Genomic DNA, 20964 nt, shown 5'->3' on the forward strand with positions numbered 1-20964 from the left:
GTTTAGCAAAAGCCAAATTAACATTTACAGCAGGTGTTATCTTCAAAGAAATAAAAAACAAAATTAACCCTAAATGTTCTCTTTTTCAAAGGCTGCACTGCAGTGCCCAAACTATGGCAAGAAACATTGAGGATTTAGGTGGCTACCTTTACAGTGAAACGGTTAAAGCAGCAATTCATGCCTCACTTGTTAACAGTGTATTGGAAGAGTACTGATGACAGTGACAAGAGTTAGCTTATTATTTACCATCGTTTTGTGCATGTTGACACAAGTGAAATTGGCTCAGAGTTTTTGAGCTTAACTAAAGTGGTTGAATGTTGTAATACTGAAAATCTGTGTGCAGTCATTGTTGGCTGTTTGGAAAATAACCAGAACATGTACCCTGTAGAGAAAGTTGTGGGATTTACATCGAATGGGGCATCTAATAAAATGCTAGCCCAATGTAAAAATATTTCAAATGCCTGAAAGATTGTTATGGTGATTTATTCATCCAGTATTGTATGACCCATCGTCAGGCTATAATGGTTAGAGATGCTGAATCAGTTATGGATTGACTTTGGAAGACGCACTCAAAGAGACAAACATTTCAGTGGGGCTGCAAGAAAGGAGTTTAGTCAGATGTGTGGGGTGACTGAAGAGTAATATTCAAATATGGTTATCTACAAAAAATGCACTGGTTAAATTTGGCTGCCTGTATTGAGAGATGTGAACTACTGTGGGATTCTCTAAGGCAATTATTTTGAGGGAGTGTCATTTGGGAATGGGTTGCTAAATTATAGAACAAGTTGCCATGCTACATTCTTCTAAATTCATTCTGACATTGTGACACTGACATGCTACATTCTTCTAAATTCATTCTCCTTTTGAAGAAGTTTAAATAGCCTTCTAATGAGGATTCCATGCTGGAATCTTCTGTAGGGATAGACAGTTTGTTTGGAGCTAATGCCAATGTCACAGGGCTGCTCAGGGAGCGTGAGGAGCACGCTACTTGGGAGAAACAGAAATTGCTCAGGTAAAGGCAATGTTCACTAAATATGAAAAGAAACTTGAACAGGCATTCAAGGTCAGATTTCTGGAAAACGAATAGGTAAAATGTATGCTTTACTTGGCCCACTGAAACCAAAAGCCACCATGCTCAGCAATTCATAAGCTTTCAGCAAAATTTACAAAGCATTAACTCCAGCAAGGTTGAAATGTTGTATGCATTGTACTGTGAGGATGATGTGATCAAGACACCTTTCAGCTCAGACCAAATTATGGTGTCTTGTATTTAACGCAAGTGAGAGTGAATACAGTGACTTAGCAAGGCTTTCACTTCTGCTGATACTGAGCCCTGACACATATTGCTGCACACAAGGCTTTAGCCACATGAACTCAATGAAAACATCCACAAGGAATCATCCTGAAGCATGTTCTTGGCTAAGGCCTTGGCTTTGGCATACCCCAAGCCAGATCCACTCTACTGTCTACAGCAAGCAACATCAAAAGAGGGCATCAGTGCTGTCCTCATGTAAGACCAAGACAGTGGCCCAAGACATATCACATATGGATCCTGTCTCCTCAATGAGGTGGAGAAACAGTTCACTCTCTGTCAAAATGGAAGTTCTTGCTCTAGTGTGGGTACCTAGTACCTGGGAGTACTTGGTTGATGTGGTCCAAATGATCCTGACAACAACTCACATCCCATTGAATTATGTTTTGTTGGATCATGTATGTGAGGGCAAAGAATCAAGTCTGAGGCTCACCAGTTGGTCAGTGAGACTAATAAATAAGGACATTAGAGTCCAAAGAACAATGTATCATATCATATGCCCTCCTGGCTGAAAGGTAAGATCACAAGTATCCTGTATCTCATCAGACCCATGAGTTACTTCGCCATTCAAGGTGGAAACTGCTTCCAAAAGGGCAAGATGCAAAGGATAGGTATTTGAGCAATGGACATTAGTTGTTAACATAAAGAGGGCAAGCCCTGTGTGGGATATCAGCTCTGTAGTCAACAACACAAAGGATTGTGCTGGGCATAAGAAGACCCTCTTCAGCCCAATCATCGGAAATAGTGGTCACTCTGGTGGTGCTCCACAAAGAGGACCAAGACACTGACATCTGCATCTATCTGAACTCCTGTAAGAGATCAGCAGATCCAAGAGCTGCTGATGAGATCCAAAAGCTGCTGATTAAAGAGGAATGCAGAGGCTATAAAGTGTGTTAAGAACAAGCATGATCTTGTAATGGTCCTCAAGAAAAATATTGGGAGACACCTCATCTGAGCTAGTGATGCTGTCATGCCCCTGGCAGGAAATGGTGGGGTTGGCACATGGTCAAGGCCACTTTTGTGCTGAAAAGACCACCAATCGAATAATTCATGTAGCATGGGGACCCAATCTCAGCAGGGATGTCACCAATCACATCCAATCCTGTCTTTCCTGCATGGAAATAATGGTGACAGGAAGGCGAAAAAAAGGACCATTGTAGCATCTGGTAATTATAGGGCCTCTCCTGTAAGTGTTATTACTAAAGGATTCAAAAGTATAGTTGTAATGGATGTTGACCAATCCTAAAAAGATAATCATGAATGCTGGAAGTTCATAACTTTTGATTCTGACTTGAGTGATGTGCATATTAACTATCAGCAATGCTAGTGGTCAATCAATGTAAAGAAAGCTGCTATGTGGGAATCTGGGAATGGGTATATGTGTAGGACAGATGTGTACATAGGCCCACATATCTGCTTGAAAGCTGATCAAAGCAGATGTCATTAAGGATATTATAGAGTATCTGATTAACCACTAAGTAGATGCTTATTGGTTAGCTGTGTAGTGCTACTGGTTACCTGCAGTAACTCCCATTCCCCGCCACCTAGTAAATGGGGAGTGGCTGGCTCAGCCTCTCTCCCTGCTTGTGTCAGGAACAGGTAGTTTTCCCCACTGCTGCTCTGCATTTAAAAGGCTCAGCCAGCATGCAGGCTGGCTCAGCTTCTGTCCCTGCCATGGAGATCAGGCTCTTCTTCCCCTCTCATCATCCCACTCTTCTGTGTGCTGGATCAGCCTTTTAAATTCAGAGTGGCATGTTGGAAAGCGGGTGAGAAGCTGTGCCAGCTGAGCATTTAAAATGCAGAGCAGCAAGAGTGGGTGGTTAACCAAGTAGCTGACAGAAATTTTGGCGATTATACGATTACCAGATTATTTGATCTTTAATATCCCTACAAGTTTAACGTCACTACAACTTGCAGTTCCAGCCAAATAACTAGGCCCAGCTAATCATAATTGACCAACAATACAAAGGTGTAACATGGCTTTCAATTCTGAAAAGCTCAACGTACAGGATATTAAGCTAGCACACCAACTATATGCACACATAGAGCCAGTGAATGTGAGTGCTAATCTTAGATTGAGAAGATCCAACAGGTGCTGAAGAACACCAAATATAATCACTGGTGCGAGTTTATTTATAAGCCTCACAGAGATGACAAAAGTTTGCCATATCCTTGTGCACCCTGTCAGAATTATCCTTGTGAATTTGTATTATGATTTTCTTTATTTTAGTTATAAGTCAAATCACAGGTGTGCAAGGTTAACTCAAGGTGTGCACCTGTCTTCAGCATTTAAAGAGGGGTGCCAACAAATGCATCCACAGCACTGTGAACACGTCATCAACAAAGGGAACTATGGGGAAAATTTCATATGTTAACATCTGTCCCTGCAATCACCATCTTGAATCATCATAGCTGTTTGAGATCCGTGTTTGTTCCCCTTCTCCTTCATGAGTTTGGTGACCCTTTTCAGCTTTGGTGCATTTTTTGAGTAAAAAAGTGGGAAAAGCTAAGGACATGTGTGACTGGCTAATGTGTGTGGCAATGGGAGACTATAAAAGACCATCTCCCTTGTCACCTAAGGCTGCTCGCCAGAGAGGCAGTCACAGGTTTGGGGTTACCTACCTGCATGCAGGACAGGAGTCTATAAGCTGTCCTCAGACTCCAAATCTTATACACACGCAGGATGCTGCAGAGGAAGAAGACCAATGGCAGAAAGACTGGTATCCTTGGTCAGAGCCCTGCCTTTGTGAAAGAGACCTGTTAGGGGAAGATCAGTTTACCTGTCTTGGACCCCATCTTCACCTGTTATCTGTGTCCAATATGCCAATGCTAATAATGTGCCCATGATTGTCTGTCGCATCCTGTTATTGAGACATGGTAGACTGTCATTTTTGTAACCTTTGCCACTGTATTTTGTTTAGCAGATGAGTTCTTCTGTATTTTGGTCCTTTTGGTTTTGGGGGTTCTAGTTAAGTACATGTCTGTTGTTAATTTACTTTGTTTAATCCCAAAAGAGTTTAATAGTTTATTAAACAATCTCATGACAGGTGCAGGATGTGGTGGTGGAGAATAAGCCTAACTACATCCTAGCCAAGCAAACAAAACTACCAGGCTCAGTAGTCCCTGCTACTCTAGCCCTACCAAGCACAGTTGCTCTATCTATCTCAGAATTGCAAGGAAGGGTTGTCCCAGGACTGTGAGGGACAGTTGCTCATTTACCCCTGGATTGTGTTGCGGTGACTGAGAACCAAGCAGTTGTTTTAGGCTATGGATGATTAATTGCTTACCCTTGGATTGGACAGAGACCAGTGTTTGGTTACCTCAGGACTGTAGGAGCATAGTCAGTTAATCCAGGACCAAGGGTGTGTCTACGCTTGCATCCCTCTTTTGAAAGATGTATGCAAATGAGGTAAATCAAAGTGCAAATGAGGCATAAATTTGCATATTTGACACCATTTGCATATTCTAGTTTCAAAAGAGCCTCTTGTGAAGGAAGAAAGCCAGTGTAGATGCTGCTCTTTCAAAAGTAAACCCCATCTTCAAAAGGATCCTTCTTCCCATTAAATAAAAGGAAGAAGGATTCTTTTGAACATGGGTTTACTTTTGAAAGAGCAGCGTCTACACTGGTTTTCTTCTTTCGAAATAAGCATATATAAATGGTGTCAAATATGCAAATTTATACCTCATTTGCATATCTCTTTCTAAAGAGGAATGTAAGTGTAGGTGCACCCCAAGAGTATATAGTCCATTATCCTAGGTCTCCGAAAAACACTTTGCTGATTACCTTGGGACTAACGGGTTATGCTAGCACAAGGAAGTCAGACAGTTCCCATACGCAAGAGCAGCTAGGGAACTTAAGTTGTTTACACCAGGACTGCAAGAGATGATTGGCCATCAAAGGATTAACAAACAGGATTTTATCCCAGATTGGTGAAGTGTTGTTTCATTTTCTTGCAACTCTAACAAGTGTCAGTGTGGTAGCTGTATTAGTCTGTATCTGCAAAAGAAGTCCTATGGCACCGTAAAGACTAAAAGATTTATTTTGGCATAAGCTTTTGTAGCAAACTGCCCACTGCATCTGATGAAGTGAGTCTTTGACCATGAAAGCTTACGTCCAAATAAATCTTAGTCTTTAAAATGTCACAGGTCTCTTCATTTTTACAACTGTGAATGGTGTTTTGGGTACATAAGGATAGAGGGGGGAAAGTTGAGTTATGTCATAGCTGTAAATCATCCTTCCTGGTGAAGGGCAGTTTAATTCTCCTTTGAGAATGTAATGTATAGTTTAATACTCAGACAAGTGAAAAAAATCTGCCAGTTTAGCGAGGAATGGGTTACCATCCACAAGCCTGTGGGAGAAAAGGGTGAGGAGGCTCAAGGACAGCAGCAATTGCTGAGGCTGCTGGGATAGACAGATAGCCAGAGCAGTAGAAGCAAGAGCCAACAACGGCACGGAGAGAATCTAGGCTTCAAAAATGCCACCCTCTCACAGTAAAATCAGGGTGTTCTCCAGCCCTGTGCCAACAGCAACGCTCCATAAACCAGCATTTCTGCTCTCCATCGCGAATCTGGTTTATAGTCCGGTGGGCATGGGGCTGGCAGCCTTCACAATGTAGGTGTGCAGGGGGTGCTGCAGTACCCCCAGGTTTGAGCTGTGACTCCGCTCTTCCTCGCCCCTCGCGTCCTGGCAGCCCCGGCCACCTCCCCACCCCCAGGGTCCCGGTTGCTGGTGCTGGGGCGCTGTGCCTGGCCCGCATGGGGCAGGCAGGAGCAGGGGGCTGGCTGTCAGCACCCCTGTTATAAACGGTGCTCCCGTGCCGCTGCTCCCTGGACGCGTCTCCCAGGCAGGGAAGGGCTCCGGGGTGGGGGTCGGAGAGCAGGGGAAAGGAACAGCGGTGGGGGGGGAAGGAGCGGCCACGAGGGGGGTCGGAGAGCGGCGGGAGGAACAGCTGGGGGGGGTGGGTGAGAGGAGGGGGAAGGAACGGCCACGCTGGGTGGGAGGGTTGGAGCATGTGAGGGGGTAGGACGGGGATGGGTGGCGCGAGCTCTAAGTGGGCGTTGGGGGGGGACGACAGGCGCTCACCTCGGCCAGCTCCCCGCGAGTGGCGCCGGCGACCCGTTCCTGCAGCGCGGGTACGCGAGGCGAGGCGAGGCGAGGCAGCCTCCCCTGCCCCCTGTCTCCACCACTCCCATTGGGCTGGAAGCTCGGCCAATGGGAGCTGCGGGGGCGGTGCTTGCGAACGGGGGCAGCGTGCGCAGAGCCGCCTGTCGAGCCGCGCCTCCGCCTCCGGGCCGCAGGGACTGGTCGCCGGCGCCGCTCGTGGGGAGCCGGCTGAGGTGAGCGCCCAACGGATCCCGCATCTCGCGTCCCCTCCACCCCTCCCCCACCTTCTGCTCAGAGCTCGCGCCCGGATACGCCCCCCACCCCCGGACCGCGCTCGAACTCACCCCCCGCACAGACTCCCTCCCTGACAGTTAACCCCCATTTTTCACTCACTGGCACCCCCCGTTCCGGCCGCACGCCGGGTGCAGGAGCTTTGCCTGTGCCGTTCGTGGAAGGCGGTTGGGGGATTTGACTGTGATTTCTTATAAATAGCTAAGAATTGCGAAGGCGAGGCTCGGCTCGGGCAGCCCAGAGGCAGCCCTCTTCGGATGCAGGTTTGCGTTCTGATTTATGGTCATTTTCTTTCCAAACGAATAAACAACTGTAGCCGGTGGATTCTGTGAGAGAAGCAGCTGCTGGGTTTGACATTATTTCCTTCTGCATATCAGTGCTGAATTTTGCAGCTTGTGGAGTTTTTAGAGGACCTTTTCGGGGTAGCTTTTGCATCTGAGAAGATGAAGTCCATACATTTTCCAGTCAGTTATACGTAATATTGGCATCTTGCTTGGCACAAGGGACTAAGGCACTGCCTGACCCAGCAGAACGTTGGACTCATTTTTTCCCCCTAAATGTAACTGATTGTGTTAAAACACACTGGTTTTTTTCCCCCCACGTCCTTTAAAGATTTTTCCGAAATGAAGAAATTTAATTTCCGCAAAGTTTTGGATGGTTTAACTGCCTCATCTCCTGGTGGCAGTAGCAGTGGTGGCAGTAGCAGTGGTGGTGGCAGTGCGGCTGGAAGTGGATCCATGCATCCAGGAGGATCTGCAGGTGCAGCAGGGACACCCAGAGACGAGATCCAGGAAATCCTGTCTTCGGATTATTTCCAGATTTGCAAGGTAAGGATTGAAGTGGCTCTTTCTATTCATTTACTATTAGAATTAAAAGAAAGAACAAAAGGGAAAAAAAGCAACTATTGGGGGCTTGATGGATGTGATGCCCTCATACCTTTTACTTGACAATTGCAGTGTTTGTGGTAGCTAATCCTCTTGTGATGGGAGGGAAACTGCATTTATGTTTGTTCTTCCCTGTGCTCAGTTGTAGTAGTCAATAAATTCATAGGGCTCTTAATGTTAGCATCAGTAGCCCAATCCTGAGCTCAGGCTCAGTTTCCAAATTGATAACAATACAGTGGACAGGTAAAGAATTCAGAGGGAAACTATTAAGAATAAAATGAGTAAATTACCTCTTTTTTAGAAATTGAGCAGTATAAAAGTTTTTTAAAATAAAGAATGTTGCAGGTAATATTTCAGGAAAAGGCATTAAGCAAAGGTAAAATCCACTGTAGTTAGTGATACACATAATGTTTTCATTTCCCATGTGTAATGCATTGAAAAGGAATCAGTCATTTTATTTTAATATTTGCAATGAAGACTCTTAACTATGGCAATATTATAATACTAGAGCAACGTCGGGATTGAAAAGCCACAAATTTGATTGGACTTTGTTTTTCTTAGGTGCTGAGCTGCTCCTTTAATGAGAGTTTTGCCTAAGTGAGAAGAGTAGGGTCATCTTTGTGTTTGTCTTTTTCGTGTTTGTTTTTCATCATGGAAAGTTTCAGCACTATTAAATAAAATAAAATCAGTTCTAGATTCTCAGTAATCATATTCATGACACTACAACAAGAAATTGTAATTAAAATGATGAAATTTTGAGCACAGTCCCTTTATCTCTAACTTTGACATGAATTCTGTTGGTTTTCACTGGGAGTTTTTCCTGAGAGGAGTGCAGAATCAGGTCCCTTATTGTTGAACTTTCAAGGATGACTTGTAAATAGTGAGGAGAAAAAGAGATGGTTTAAAATATTATAAGAATGAATTGCTAGTATGTTTTAAAATTCCCAAAATAAAATTCATCCTTCAAGGGTTTGAAATTCCAGTTTGGCTCAACTTGATGCACCGCATCTTCATCAAAGGATGAACTATTTATTTTTGTTATTGTTTTGCTAACATCTTAGAAAAATAAATAATTGACATAAGGCATATAAAGAAAAATAAACGAAGTTTGCCTGTTTAAGATACTTTTCCATAAGTCAGCATGAAAGGCTGTGGTTTGAAATTAGGGAAAAAATCTAAATGGATTAGATATTTAATCATGTAACATGATTACTATGTATTTTTATTTTATGTTTCAAAATAAATATTTAAGGGCCCACTTCTGCTGTCATTGAAATCAAACAACCAGCACTGTTTGGGGCATTATGATTCTAATTCTGTTCCCAATTACAGTCAGTATCAAAAGTCACAATGACTTCAGTAGGAACAGGACCAGAGGGAAGATTACTTCACTGATCTTTGGATTAGGGTCTGTGTAAAAAAACAATGGGTATTTTGCCATTCATTACCTTATGTGAAAGCAGCATCAGGCCTTTTGGGCCAAATTCCTCCATAGTTTACATGTGTGCAACTCAGTTGTCTTTATTGGAATCAGACCTGCTTACACCAGGGTTCAATTTGGTTCCTTTTGTGTATGTTTACAATAAAACAGTATTATGTCAAATTTAATATATTTTAATAATAGCCTTGCAACCCCTTTTTAACACTACAATAATGAAAAGGAAATACAAGTAATCAAATATAGTCTCATTTCAGAATCTGACTTAAATCCGTAATGTCAAGGGAATTCTGAGTTAACAGAAAAACTCAGCATGTTAAACTCCATGATGAAGTCATCTTACAGCACCTGTGATTTGTATATATCTGAGTAGTATTGTGTGATCTTACATATTATATGTTGTAATATACAGTCAAGTAGGATGCATTAAGAACAGTGACAGATCATTTTCAGCCTCAGTTATTTTCTTGTTACCTTAATGTATTTCTGTGGTGTTAGTTCCAGAAATATATATCTACAAATATGAGTACAATCCTACATCATTTTGGGAAAATTTTGGCAGGGAAAATAGTTTCTCTTGAAAACTAGCAGACTATTAAAACATAATTAGCTGAATGTTAATATCAATACAAGAAAGCTTTAGGCTGCAGCGGCACTTGCTTATAAAAACATGGTACTGCAGAGGCCAACCTGGTAGTATACAAAATATTTACTTCCTTTGCTCAAAACACATAGATGTGATAAAAACAAACTTGCCAAAATATTCCATAGATATGTGGTGATAAAAATATACTGCTCTAAATGTTATTCTGTATGGGCAGTTTAGGTAATCTTATAAATATGTTTTAGTAAACCAACAAAAGGCCTATATTCCCCAATCCTGCATTTTATAGCATATGAACAGACTGCTGTGCTTTTGGAGGCCCTCCCTGAAGTCTGTGGGGCTCCACATGGACAAGCAGTCCACCTGCATCCTCCAAGGTAGAGGATAAGAGTAATAATTTATACCATACACCAATTCAAAATACATGTTGCAAAATTAGAAATAAAGAAAGAATCATAAAATCCGAAAGTTGCCTTTTTTAAAGTTACTCCCAAACGGACTTTTGGGATTTCTATTAAACGTTATTCAATGGGAATAGGCAAGCTTTTGGCTGCATGTCTGAGGGCCTGATCCTATAGCCCTTACTCACCCAAAAGTCCCGTTAAAGCAAATGGCAAATGTATATTTTTATGGGCAGCAGGCTAAGGACAGATAGCTCAACAGTTCAGCTAATCTTTTAAAACAGTTTTATTTTTCTTTGTCTTGCTGAGTCTTCCTTTATATGTGGAACATAAAAGCTGACTCATACTTCAGAATTATAGGGCCTGATCTTGCAGTCTTTACTTAGGAACACCTCCCTTTTAAATGAATGGGTGTTTTTCTTAAATAAAAGCTCTAGATAACAGTTAAGATACTGGTTTTATAAGGAATAAATTTGAGGAGTATTTCCTCTCTGTATATTTCAAATGTTCTTATCACTAGCATGCCTACCAGGTATATTAGTAAAATACAGATTTAGGCAGAAAGCTAATAGATGGAAACTGAATATTTGATTTGGATGTTAATAATAGTCTTTTCATATTTATTGTCAAAAATAGGGGACTATATTAATGATTTTAAGATTATACATTTGCTAGGTTTGGAAATAAAAGTTAATTTACTATTGCTTTTCCTAACAAGCATGATACATTTACTGTAAGGTAATGTTGTAATAATGAATCAGTGGCAACCTCTTTTACATTATTAATATAATGACATGAAATTCTAACACTCTTGAAGTTGTCAAGTACTGTGAAATTAGGAAACTAAAATACAGATCACATAGTTTACGTGGCTGTCTTTGCAGGGTGAGTATTCATATGCCTATCATAAAGAAACTGACTATAGCTGGGATCAACTGAATCAAAAAATTAATGTAGAAGTGACAGAGATTGCAAGTGCATGCAGTATTTGTAAGGACCATTTTGCATTAACTGTATGAATGGTTTATATAACACTGTGGGCCAGATCTTGTACTTAGTTCCAAGGGGGAAGTGTTACCACAGCTCCACAAGGGGGGGGAAAAGCAGTAGGGGTGATTAAGATGAACGACTTAGGTCATAAAGGCTCCAGAGAGGTACTATGCCCTGGAGAGGTTTCAATATACTAGTTCAGACTTTTTTTTTAAAATAGAAACCAACAGACAGATAAAAACCTGTGTGTGTGAAGAGGCTGTGTTTAAGCTGGCTTGGGGCCTTCTTTCTGATCAAGGAAATGGACAGGACCTTGTGTTGAAGAGCTCCAGTTCTCACAAAAAAGTTGAAAAAATTGTGCCCTACTAGAGCCCCATAAGAATAAGTGACCTCTGATAAGATTTTAGCATAAATTTAGGAGCTTTTGTTATTTTGATATGTTTTCTCTGAAGTGTTTTCACCTAAACAATAAAGGTGCTTGCTTAGAAAGAGTTCTGTGGTAACAGCTGGCAATACACAATTCATAGTGCTGAAGGAGAAAGCAATGCTTTAGGGAGAATGGCTTGCTGAAGATATCGCAGTGTAATGCAAGGAGATGTTCACCTTTAAACTTCCAGTTAGGAAGGAGAGAGACATAGGTCTCTAGCCAAGAGAGGTGGCTAGGAAGTGAAAAGTTTATGTGCCATTGAAGGACCACAGAGAGGAAGTGCAGGTGCAGTTATGCTGAAATTGTGACAGTAGCTTCATGCCAAAAACTGGGCCTGATCCAGGCAAGTTAGTAGGAAACAGGGGCAACATATTGATCCGTGGGGGTGGGGCAGCTGCCTCCCCAGTCCTTGGTTTTCCAACCCCCTGACTTTTCATAGGTCTATATGCTTCATTACATATTCCATTCTTCCCTCCACCCACAGCTTTGAGTGGGATGATTAGGAAAGCAATACTTGCCTAATTTTTCCCCATTCATGATGCTATTTTGGACAAAGAATGTTCTGTATGCTGACACAATTTTGCCCACCTTTCATCCACAGAATCTTTTGGAAATGACACCATTGACAGTAAAGCTCAAATTGAAATTTAGCGGCATAGAATTAGGCTCATTCTTTGGAATTAGGAGCAGAGTCTCTAATAATATTTTGCCATCGTATTAAATAGGTGCTTTCCTAAGCGAAGTTTACAGATGAGTACAAGTTGCAGTCCACAGTATGTGAGAACCTATTTGACTAGAACGAGGGAGCACATGGGTTCTGTTGTCACTGGAACCTTAGGCTGGGTTTCCTCTGGAGGACCTTCTAAGCTGAGTATTGCAGGAAGTAGTGTCCTGAAGAGCCTGAGTGGCAGTCCTTCACGGCCCATGTGGTGTCTTATGCTGGTATATAATACTGGAAGCCACGATGGGGAGCTGATTGAGCAACAATGCAGATGTTTTATTTTCTTCCAAATCAGGCTCTGTCTTATTGTGGATCCTGGACTCTGGCTTCTGATCCTAGTTTTTTCCCCATCTCTGCAGTTTGTCTGCTGTCTGTAATCTGATGTGTGACTCTGACGTCCTAGTGTTCTGACCTGGCTCAACCCTGACTCTGTTTGTTTGTTGATTTGCAACTGGATAGTTTATCAAGGTGCACAGGCTTCCCGTGGCCTATTTCCGAGAGTTTGCTTAGACCACCTCTGCTAATTCTCCTTAACTGCCCTCTCCACAGGTGATGAAAGGAGGGAGTTCATTCTGAGCAGGGCTTCCTTAGAGCTCAGGACCTGCAGGGCCCTTTCTCCCACCTGTAGGCAGAAAACCTTTTGTTACAGGCCTCTGGCACTCTAATTCCATCCCAGACTCCATACTCTCGCCATTAATATAATATAATATAATATAATATATAATATAATATAGAAAAGCGTGGCTCATCACCACTTGCCAAAGTTGTTGGTCCGCCTGTGAAAATTATTGCCCACCTCAACCTAATATCTCCTGGTTTGGCTTCAGTAGCCTGTGGAAGATAGTCTGATTCTGGGAGACTCATGTTGAAACCAGGAGAGTTGACAGCCCTAACCCCTGTGTTCACCTGGCGCTGCTATTGACTGGGTCCAAAAAATCCATCTTGTTCAGGGGAAACTCACCTAAAAGGAACCACCTAGAAAAGGTGAAAAGTCTTACAAGAGGTATGCAGACCACCTGCAACAGGAAAAACTGGCATTCGTGATAGGCCAGAAGATGTGGCTTGCTGCCAGGCATCTCCAGACCAGTCAGCTCTCCTTAAAATATGATCACCAGTTCCTGGAATCCTTCCAGTGATGCCAGCAGATCAATCTAGTTACCTTTAAACTATAATTTCTCCAGTTTTTCAACATACACCAGTTTTAATATTTCCTATTTGAAGCCATGTACTGAGAACTCTTTCCCTGACTGAACCACACCATTATTTCCATGATTGAAGTCCAGGGTCACCAGGAGTACATAGTGCATAACATCTTTGCATCCTGGTGGATGCCCATGTTGTCCGATGGACTGGGAAGGCAGTGGTCCTGTGAAGCACGCTGGGGAATCTGCTTCCCATATCTATGCCACTCATCTGGTGGGGAATCCCATAGGACCCATCTGAATAAGCCTGGACCAATTATACCCCAAATGGAGTATGCTGGGAGAACCTTTTGGGCTACAACCAAGCAATATAAAAGTCCTGGACTGCTGGGGCTTCCTCACCACCACTGGAAACTTAGGCTGTAGTTCCACTGGATGATCCTGTGATGCTAGATACTGCACGAAGCACTGAGCAGAAGGTTCTGAGTAACAGGCCCTCACAACCTACTGGCTGACTTATGCCAGAATATAAACCTGGAAGCTGTCTGAGCAATGATACAGATTGCGTGCTTGCTGCCGCTCCAGACTATATTTTTCTGTGGACCCTAGATTCCAGCTCTGACTCTGGTTGTCCCTGACTCTCCTGTTTGCCTGCTCTCTGTAACCTGATATCTGATCCTGACTTCTTGGTAACCTGGCCCAGTTCGACCCAGACTTTGCTGTTTGCCTGGCATCTGCAAATTGTTGCCTGACTCATACTCTGCTACTTGTCTCCTGACTTGGTAACTAATTGGTGCACACAAGCTGTCCCAGCCTGGCCTTGATATAGAAAGTAGAAATGATCAAGTTAGCGGTGGGAATAAATTTCCCGTTAAGCTCTTCTAAGAACAAATTTAAGACACTGAAAAACTCTTGAGTACAGAAAGACCATACATAGAGAAATGAAGGATTTTATTTTGTAGATGATTGGTTGCTAGGCATGATGTCATTTGGAGAAGACTGAATGAGAATTTAAATGTACACTTACCAGAGATTGTTTATGCAGGAAATTCTCCCAGTGGGGAGAATGAGTTTTTCCTTGTATACGGAATACAGAATTGATAAGTTATATACTTAATCTAGACAAACAGAAAATGTTGGAAATTCAGATTTGGGTTAGGAACACAGGAACTGCTAGACTGGATCAGACTTGTGATCTCTCTAGTCCAATATCCTCTATCTGGCAATTATCAGCACCAGAAACCTGAAAGGAAGGGGCAAGAAACCTATACCAGGTAGATTAGGGATACCACCATTGGACGTCGCCTCCTAATATCCAGTAATGTATTGTTTTAAATCCTGGTACCTGAAGTTTTTGTCCCTTCCAAATATTTTATTTACGTTAACTGATATAACTAGGTATTCATTTTATTCCTATAAACATCCAGTTCCCTTGAATTATACTTACTTCATAGGATTTATCATGTAGACAAGTAACGAGAGGCCAGATCATATATTCCCACAGAAAAAGTGATGGGGCAGAAAGAGACCTGCATGAAATTCATTTTGCAGAATTTTCTAGAAAGCATCTCTCAAGAAAGATTGGTTAGTGGGGGGTGTTTATGGATTGTGTGGGGTGATGCCTCCCAGCCCTTTTTGATCTGAGGGTGAAATGTCTTTGTACCCCTCTGCCCAAAATGAATGCAAGCAGCAGCCATCCTTCAAGGACAGCTTCCCCTATGCCCTATCCTGGTAGTTTCCATTGCGTGATTTCAGCAGGAGCTGTTGTATCATTTACTGAGCGACACTGTCTTGTAGTGACACTCTGTAATAAGTATATGATTTTGATTAAGATGTTTTAGTGAGTGTATTGCCAGATTAGTTTAAATTTATTTTAAAGACACACTTGATTTACTTGGTCTGGAAAAGAAGACTGAAAGGGGATGTAACAGTACCTAAAAGGGTGCTACAAGCAGGAGGGAGGAAAAATTGTTCTCTTTAACTTCTGATGGCAGGACAAGAAGCAAATGGCTTAAATTGCAGCAAGGGAAGTTGAGCTTGTACATTAGGAAAATCTTTTTAGCTGTCAGGGTGGGTAAGCACTGGAATAAATTGCTTAAGGAAGTTGTGGAATCTCATCATTGCAGATTTTTAAGAGCAGGTTAGACAAACATCTGTTAGGTATCGTCTAGATGGTGCTTCGTCCTGTCATGAATACTGGAGACTGGCCTTGATGACCTCTTAAGGTTCCTGCTAGTTCTATTACTCTATAATTATTTTCTCCTTCCTTATGGGGTCCATTGCAGGGCAGAGATGAGGCTCATCAGTGTCCTTATTTGCGTCTTTACATACTGCAAATGTCTAGAATTCTTAAATGTAAGCTTAACTCTTAATTTTCAGTGTTTATAATGTTTGGTCCTTGGACAACATGCCTGCAAAGTATTAACTCTAAATTACTAATATGTATTCTCAGGCCTATAGTAATTTAATGTAGCTTTTGCCTGCAAATTTATTTGTCTTTAATTAAAAATTTCATGTATGAACATTATGCAAGAAACTCAGCTTTGTTTCACCAGAGGCATAGTGTTTGCTCACTGTTACCCCTCCTTTTGAAATTCCCTTCTTTTTTGCACACACATTCTAGATTTCCTCTCCCACATCTCTTGCATGTACACAGGTATTCTAGTTTCCCCCAATCTCCTAAATTTTCCTTCATGTGCATAATGTTGGAGGTTTTTTTGGGCAAATGAGGGTAAATTGCTTAAAACTGGGCTACGTACAGCCCAAGACTGGGGTTTCTCCACTATAAGGCACACCAAACAAGTCGCAAAGAGCACTTCTGTTGCTACATTTGCTGGGAAGGTGTCACTCAAGCAACTCCCTTGGACACTCCAACTTCTCTTGTGCCATAACCAGTACGTTCCATACTCAGATGAGAGTTCTAGTCCCAAAGAACCAGCCGGATTCCCAGGTCAATGTATAGCTCAAATCTCACCCAAAAGAGCATGCTGTGCCAATCCTTTTTAGAGTCTAAAATCTAAAGGTTTATTACTGAAAGAAAGAATAGTTTGAGAGTAAAATGGTTAAAGCAATCAAATTACATGCACCAGTCACAAAGTTCTTGATGCAGGTTTGTGGCTGAGGTGGAATAGACTGATATCTTATAAATCTCTGGAGTACATCCTTGCACAGGATGGGTTATCAATCCTTCCAGGCCCAAGTTCATAGCAAAGATGCTTCTGAAGTGATGAGCTGGTATGAAGATAAAATGGAGATCTCAGGGCCCTCTTATATCTTTGCCCATGTGGAGGAAATTCTGTTGTTCTTGCTGTGTGAAAGTTTGTCCAAGATGGGCCTGTCACAGGAGCAGGTCGTCTGTCCAAGTCCTTTTTAGGCAGTCAGCCATTGTCTGGCTGCTGGATTGCTAGTTTACAATCAAGTTCCTTCAGTGGGGATTGGCACCTTATAAGGCGACTAGTAATCCTTCCACAGTAGGCTGTCAAGTCTCTTGTTGAGTTCTCCCCAAAACAAACATTTCAAATACAAATACAGACTCAATACTTATAACTTCAAAGACAAAATGATACATTTGAGCAGTAAAAATAAAATCAGTGAATTACAAGCTTTCAGTAGACACCTCACCTGGCCCACTTTGCGCAAGATTTGGTGGAAATATAGAACAGTGATTGCAACAATGTTTTTGCATGTTCTTCTCAAACTCCAATAACATCACAATATGTGTATGCGTGCACAAACCCATGCATGTACACATGGTGTTCCCCCCCACTCCTTCTCTCTCTGTTCTTTAGAATTTGTCCAACATACAGCTTTTGAAAAGGAGAATTTAATAATAATGATAATTTTGTTATTTTATAAATAAAATTCATATGGTGCATAAGAACTTCATGAGAGAGAGACAAAAAATGCCATCTCTTTGTTTGTAAGAGACAGCAGTCGTAGGTTAATTCCCTCTTCCAAAAAGCCCACCACGTCCCATTGCTCTAGTGACAGAGAGGGCAGCCTGCTCTCATGAGGGTTCCCTATGCTGTCAACCCATAGAAAGGAGCAAAGAGGGTAGAGGAGGCAGTAACCTATGGCAATGAGTGTTAGAGCTTGGGTTGATGTCTTCTAGTTCATGTTACAGGCTGAACCTCTCTAGTCTGTCAACATCCATAATCCAGCATGATTTTAGTTAGCCAGATGACCACTTATCATGGGTATGACCAAGTTTCCTGTGGTCCCAAAAAATTTGTTTTCACCCCTTGACCTCGCTGTCAGTGGTCTGTGCTGCTATTTAGCTGTAGTTTACCCCTAAATGACTTCTAAGAGCCCAGTGAGCAGTGGAAGTGTTGGTAATGCTATTGGACAATATTGACCTCCTGTGGTTAGGCAAATTCTCTTGTTCAGGACCAGTCAGGTCCTGAGGGTGCTGGACTAGAGAGGTTCTACCCGTACTGTGCTAAAATAGCCGTGCAGATATTGTGGCTTGGGCTGGAGCCCAGGCTCTGAAACTCATCTTCCTCCCTAAGCTTTAGAGCCTGAGCTCCAGCCTAAACCACAGTATACAGTAGGGACTCGACATTCGCGAGTGCCACATTTGCAAATTCAGTTATTCGCGAGTGGTCTCATTTCCCCTGGGCTCCAGGACTGGGAGCGCCAGCAGCTGCTGTGGCTTCCAGGGACTCTGGGCAGGGAGCACCGGCAGCTGCTGCAGCTTCCCCAGGACTCTGGGCAGGGAGCGCCGGCAACTGCCATGGCTGCCCCAGGACTCTGGGCGGGGAGTGCTTATGGCTGCCACAGCTTCCCCGGGGCCAGCAGCTGCTGCTTCCTGCAGCTCTGGGACAGGGAGTGCCCACAGCTGCTGCTTCCTGGAGCGCTGAGTCCCCCGGCCACATTCGCAAAAATCAACATTTGCAAGGGTTCTGAACACGGAACCCTCGTGAATGTTGAGACCCTTCTGTATACACAAATATTTTTAGTGCAGTAGCATGAGCCCTGTGAGCTTAAGTCAGTTGACCCAGTCTCTGAGCGCCACTGTCATGAGCTGTATAGATGTATTCTCCTCAGTCTCACAGGATTATAGTAGGATATGCTCTTCTCAAAATAGCCACTTGATGGCATAATGGGATATGTCAGCCATTTTGGCAGAATTTTTGTGTAGGATCTTATATAGTAGAATATTAATCTTTAATATCTGCGGAAGGAGAAACTTTCAGGTGTGACTTTGTTTTGTGATGATGGTGACAGACTGGGTTAGTGTCCTCCTTCTCTCTTACCATCAGGTGGGAGGAACTGTGAAGTGCCGCTGTGGCTTTTAATAGAGTATTTTAAGAAAAATGACATTACATCATGTTAGGAAAAAATCTGGAATAGTTTTAGTCAGATTTGGCAATCTAGAGAGAACGGAGGCAGCCACTACTAGAGATAGTGAGGGGGATGCAGCACAGAAGTCAGCTTTGACTATCCTGTCCTAATGGGGTAATTGGCATGTATGCCGCAAATGCATGCCATTGACTGAATAGATTCTATTGGACCTGCTACTTTTATGACATGTGGTGTGGGTAAAAGGCACTGGAGTTATAAAAGCATTTTTACAAGAAAGTAATACTCAGTAGTACAGTATTTTTCTTGAAAAGGGGGCATATACGTTTGGGCTTAAAGTACTTTACAGAGTCAGATCTTCATTTTACAGATAGAGAAAATGAGAGAGGATAGGGGTGAAAGGAAGTACCCAAGATCATGCAAATACATTATGTGGGTTTTTTTTTCTGTAATAGATTTCTAGCCCCCAGTGCTGAGGCAGGACTAGATGACCTCTGAAGAGCTCTTGCAGCCCAACGTCTGTTGTTCTCTGTTTAAAAAAATCTGTTTATATGGGTTTGTTAACTTGTCACAACTTACATAAGATTCTTGCTGGGAATGAGAGAGGAGGATAGAGGGCTGCATGATTTGAAGTATAAGTAGTGTGTGCCTGAGGGGGGAGATAGCAACATTGTAAGGTACGGAGATGGTTGATAATACTTAGCTGTTTAAATGGAACATGATGCTTTGCCTGGATGGCTATGTCCAATTTTAATAGGCTGGCTTGCTAGCGAGGTTTGTAAATTACAAAATATTGGTTATGCAAATTTTGTGAGTACATACATTTTGTGTAGCTCTGAAGTCAACAGGATTGCCTCAGGTGTAAATCAATGCAATATATGATATTTAACATGTAGGGTTCTGATCCTGGCTGCAAGTGGCTGTGGTAGCACATGCTCCATACTCAAAAGTAGGCACACTGATTTCACTGGGATGTTGTGCAGATGTATCTGTCCAGCTAACACATCTATTTTGCAGGATGATGGCTTAAACAATTAAAATGGATTGCTTGCATTTTATATAAAAACTACAGTACAAGAACATAAATGTTGGAAATGGAAAGCACTCAAAACTGTGAAACATGATTCACTTCTGACCTCTTGCTTGAATGCACTACGACCTAACTTGGAACATATGATCGTGTATTATTATTTCTTCAATATACCTGCCTGATTTACGACTAGATCCTCAGCTGATGTAGGTCTGATTTGCACTGAGGATCTGGTTCTTTGTATACAGGTTGGATGGTGTGCTGGGAGTGAGGCAGCTGTTCGGCATTTATTTTTATGCTTCTTAATTCAGTGAGAAATCCTCTGCATCATTCAATGTACATCATGCAGATTGCATGCTAAATGAATTGCAGGTCCTCTGATATTTGTCTCATTCACCACATGTAATCTATCCTGTACATGCAGGAACTAAATGTACCTTCAGTAAACACCTGTGTTAATTTTTTTTCCTCAGATTTATACTGGGGTAATTGTAAATAGAATTTGGTTTAAAAAAAAAAAAAGCACAAATCCATAAGGTCCCTGTTTCATTCACTGTATCTCTGCCTCAGATACTGTATACCATTTAGCCTGCACACAGGGTATGCATAAATGCAGGGATGGTAGCATGGTGTTATGTACATAAGATCTGATTTTTCCAGTGCCTTGCACATTATGTGGTCATTACATCTGTACTGAGACAACAATATGCTGATTTGGTAGTATTTTATGCTTTGCATGGATGTAAATGATTATATAAGTGGATAGGCAGTGGAGAATCAGCTTTAAAGACTGCATCATAATGCACACGCAAAAGGCTATGTGAGCAAACTTAATCTTGTCTTTTTCTTCACTTTTGGGTGCATCCAAGATGTTCTCTTAACTTATTTTTTGGTATGAAATTCCCTGGGAACTTTTAAAAGAGTGTTCATAAAAATCCATTATGTTAAACTCTTTTGTATGTAACAGTAAAATGCTATGTTCTGGGCAAAATGTGTGCTGTTTAACCTAGATCCTGGGGTTGTCACTGAAGCAACGTGAAGGTGAAGAGCACAAAGTGATGGTAAATCACTTTTATGACCTTTCCTAATCCTGGAGCTTTCAGAGCATCACTTCATGCCCTGCATTAAGTAGAGCACCCTCAAGCTGCTCAATGGTGTTCTAGCTACCAGTGGCTGCTATGGCTGTTTTAGTAGTCAAGGATTGCTTATTTTGCATTGACATTGATTTTATGAGATTATTTTTATGGGGGATATGAGCAAATAGTTCATATAGTTGGTGTAATGGATGGGAAAGCTACTACCCCTTTTCTAGACATCTC

At 42.1% G+C, this 20964-nt stretch overlaps 1 protein-coding gene across 2 annotated transcripts in view; it reads left to right on the top strand.

Moving 5' to 3' along the window:
• Positions 1-7330: 7330 nt before the first annotated feature.
• The window catches only part of STXBP5L (syntaxin binding protein 5L), a 443298-nt gene continuing 429664 nt past the window's right edge, over positions 7331-20964 (top strand). For both annotated transcript variants that reach the window (XM_075000721.1, XM_075000731.1), the window contains exon 1: positions 7331-7534. In XM_075000721.1, the coding sequence (XP_074856822.1) occupies positions 7331-7534 (204 nt within the window). The remainder of the gene's footprint in view (positions 7535-20964) is intronic.

The sequence above is a fragment of the Carettochelys insculpta genome, chromosome 1 (assembly GCF_033958435.1).
Source record: "Carettochelys insculpta isolate YL-2023 chromosome 1, ASM3395843v1, whole genome shotgun sequence".
Classification (NCBI taxonomy): Eukaryota; Metazoa; Chordata; order Testudines; family Carettochelyidae; genus Carettochelys; species Carettochelys insculpta.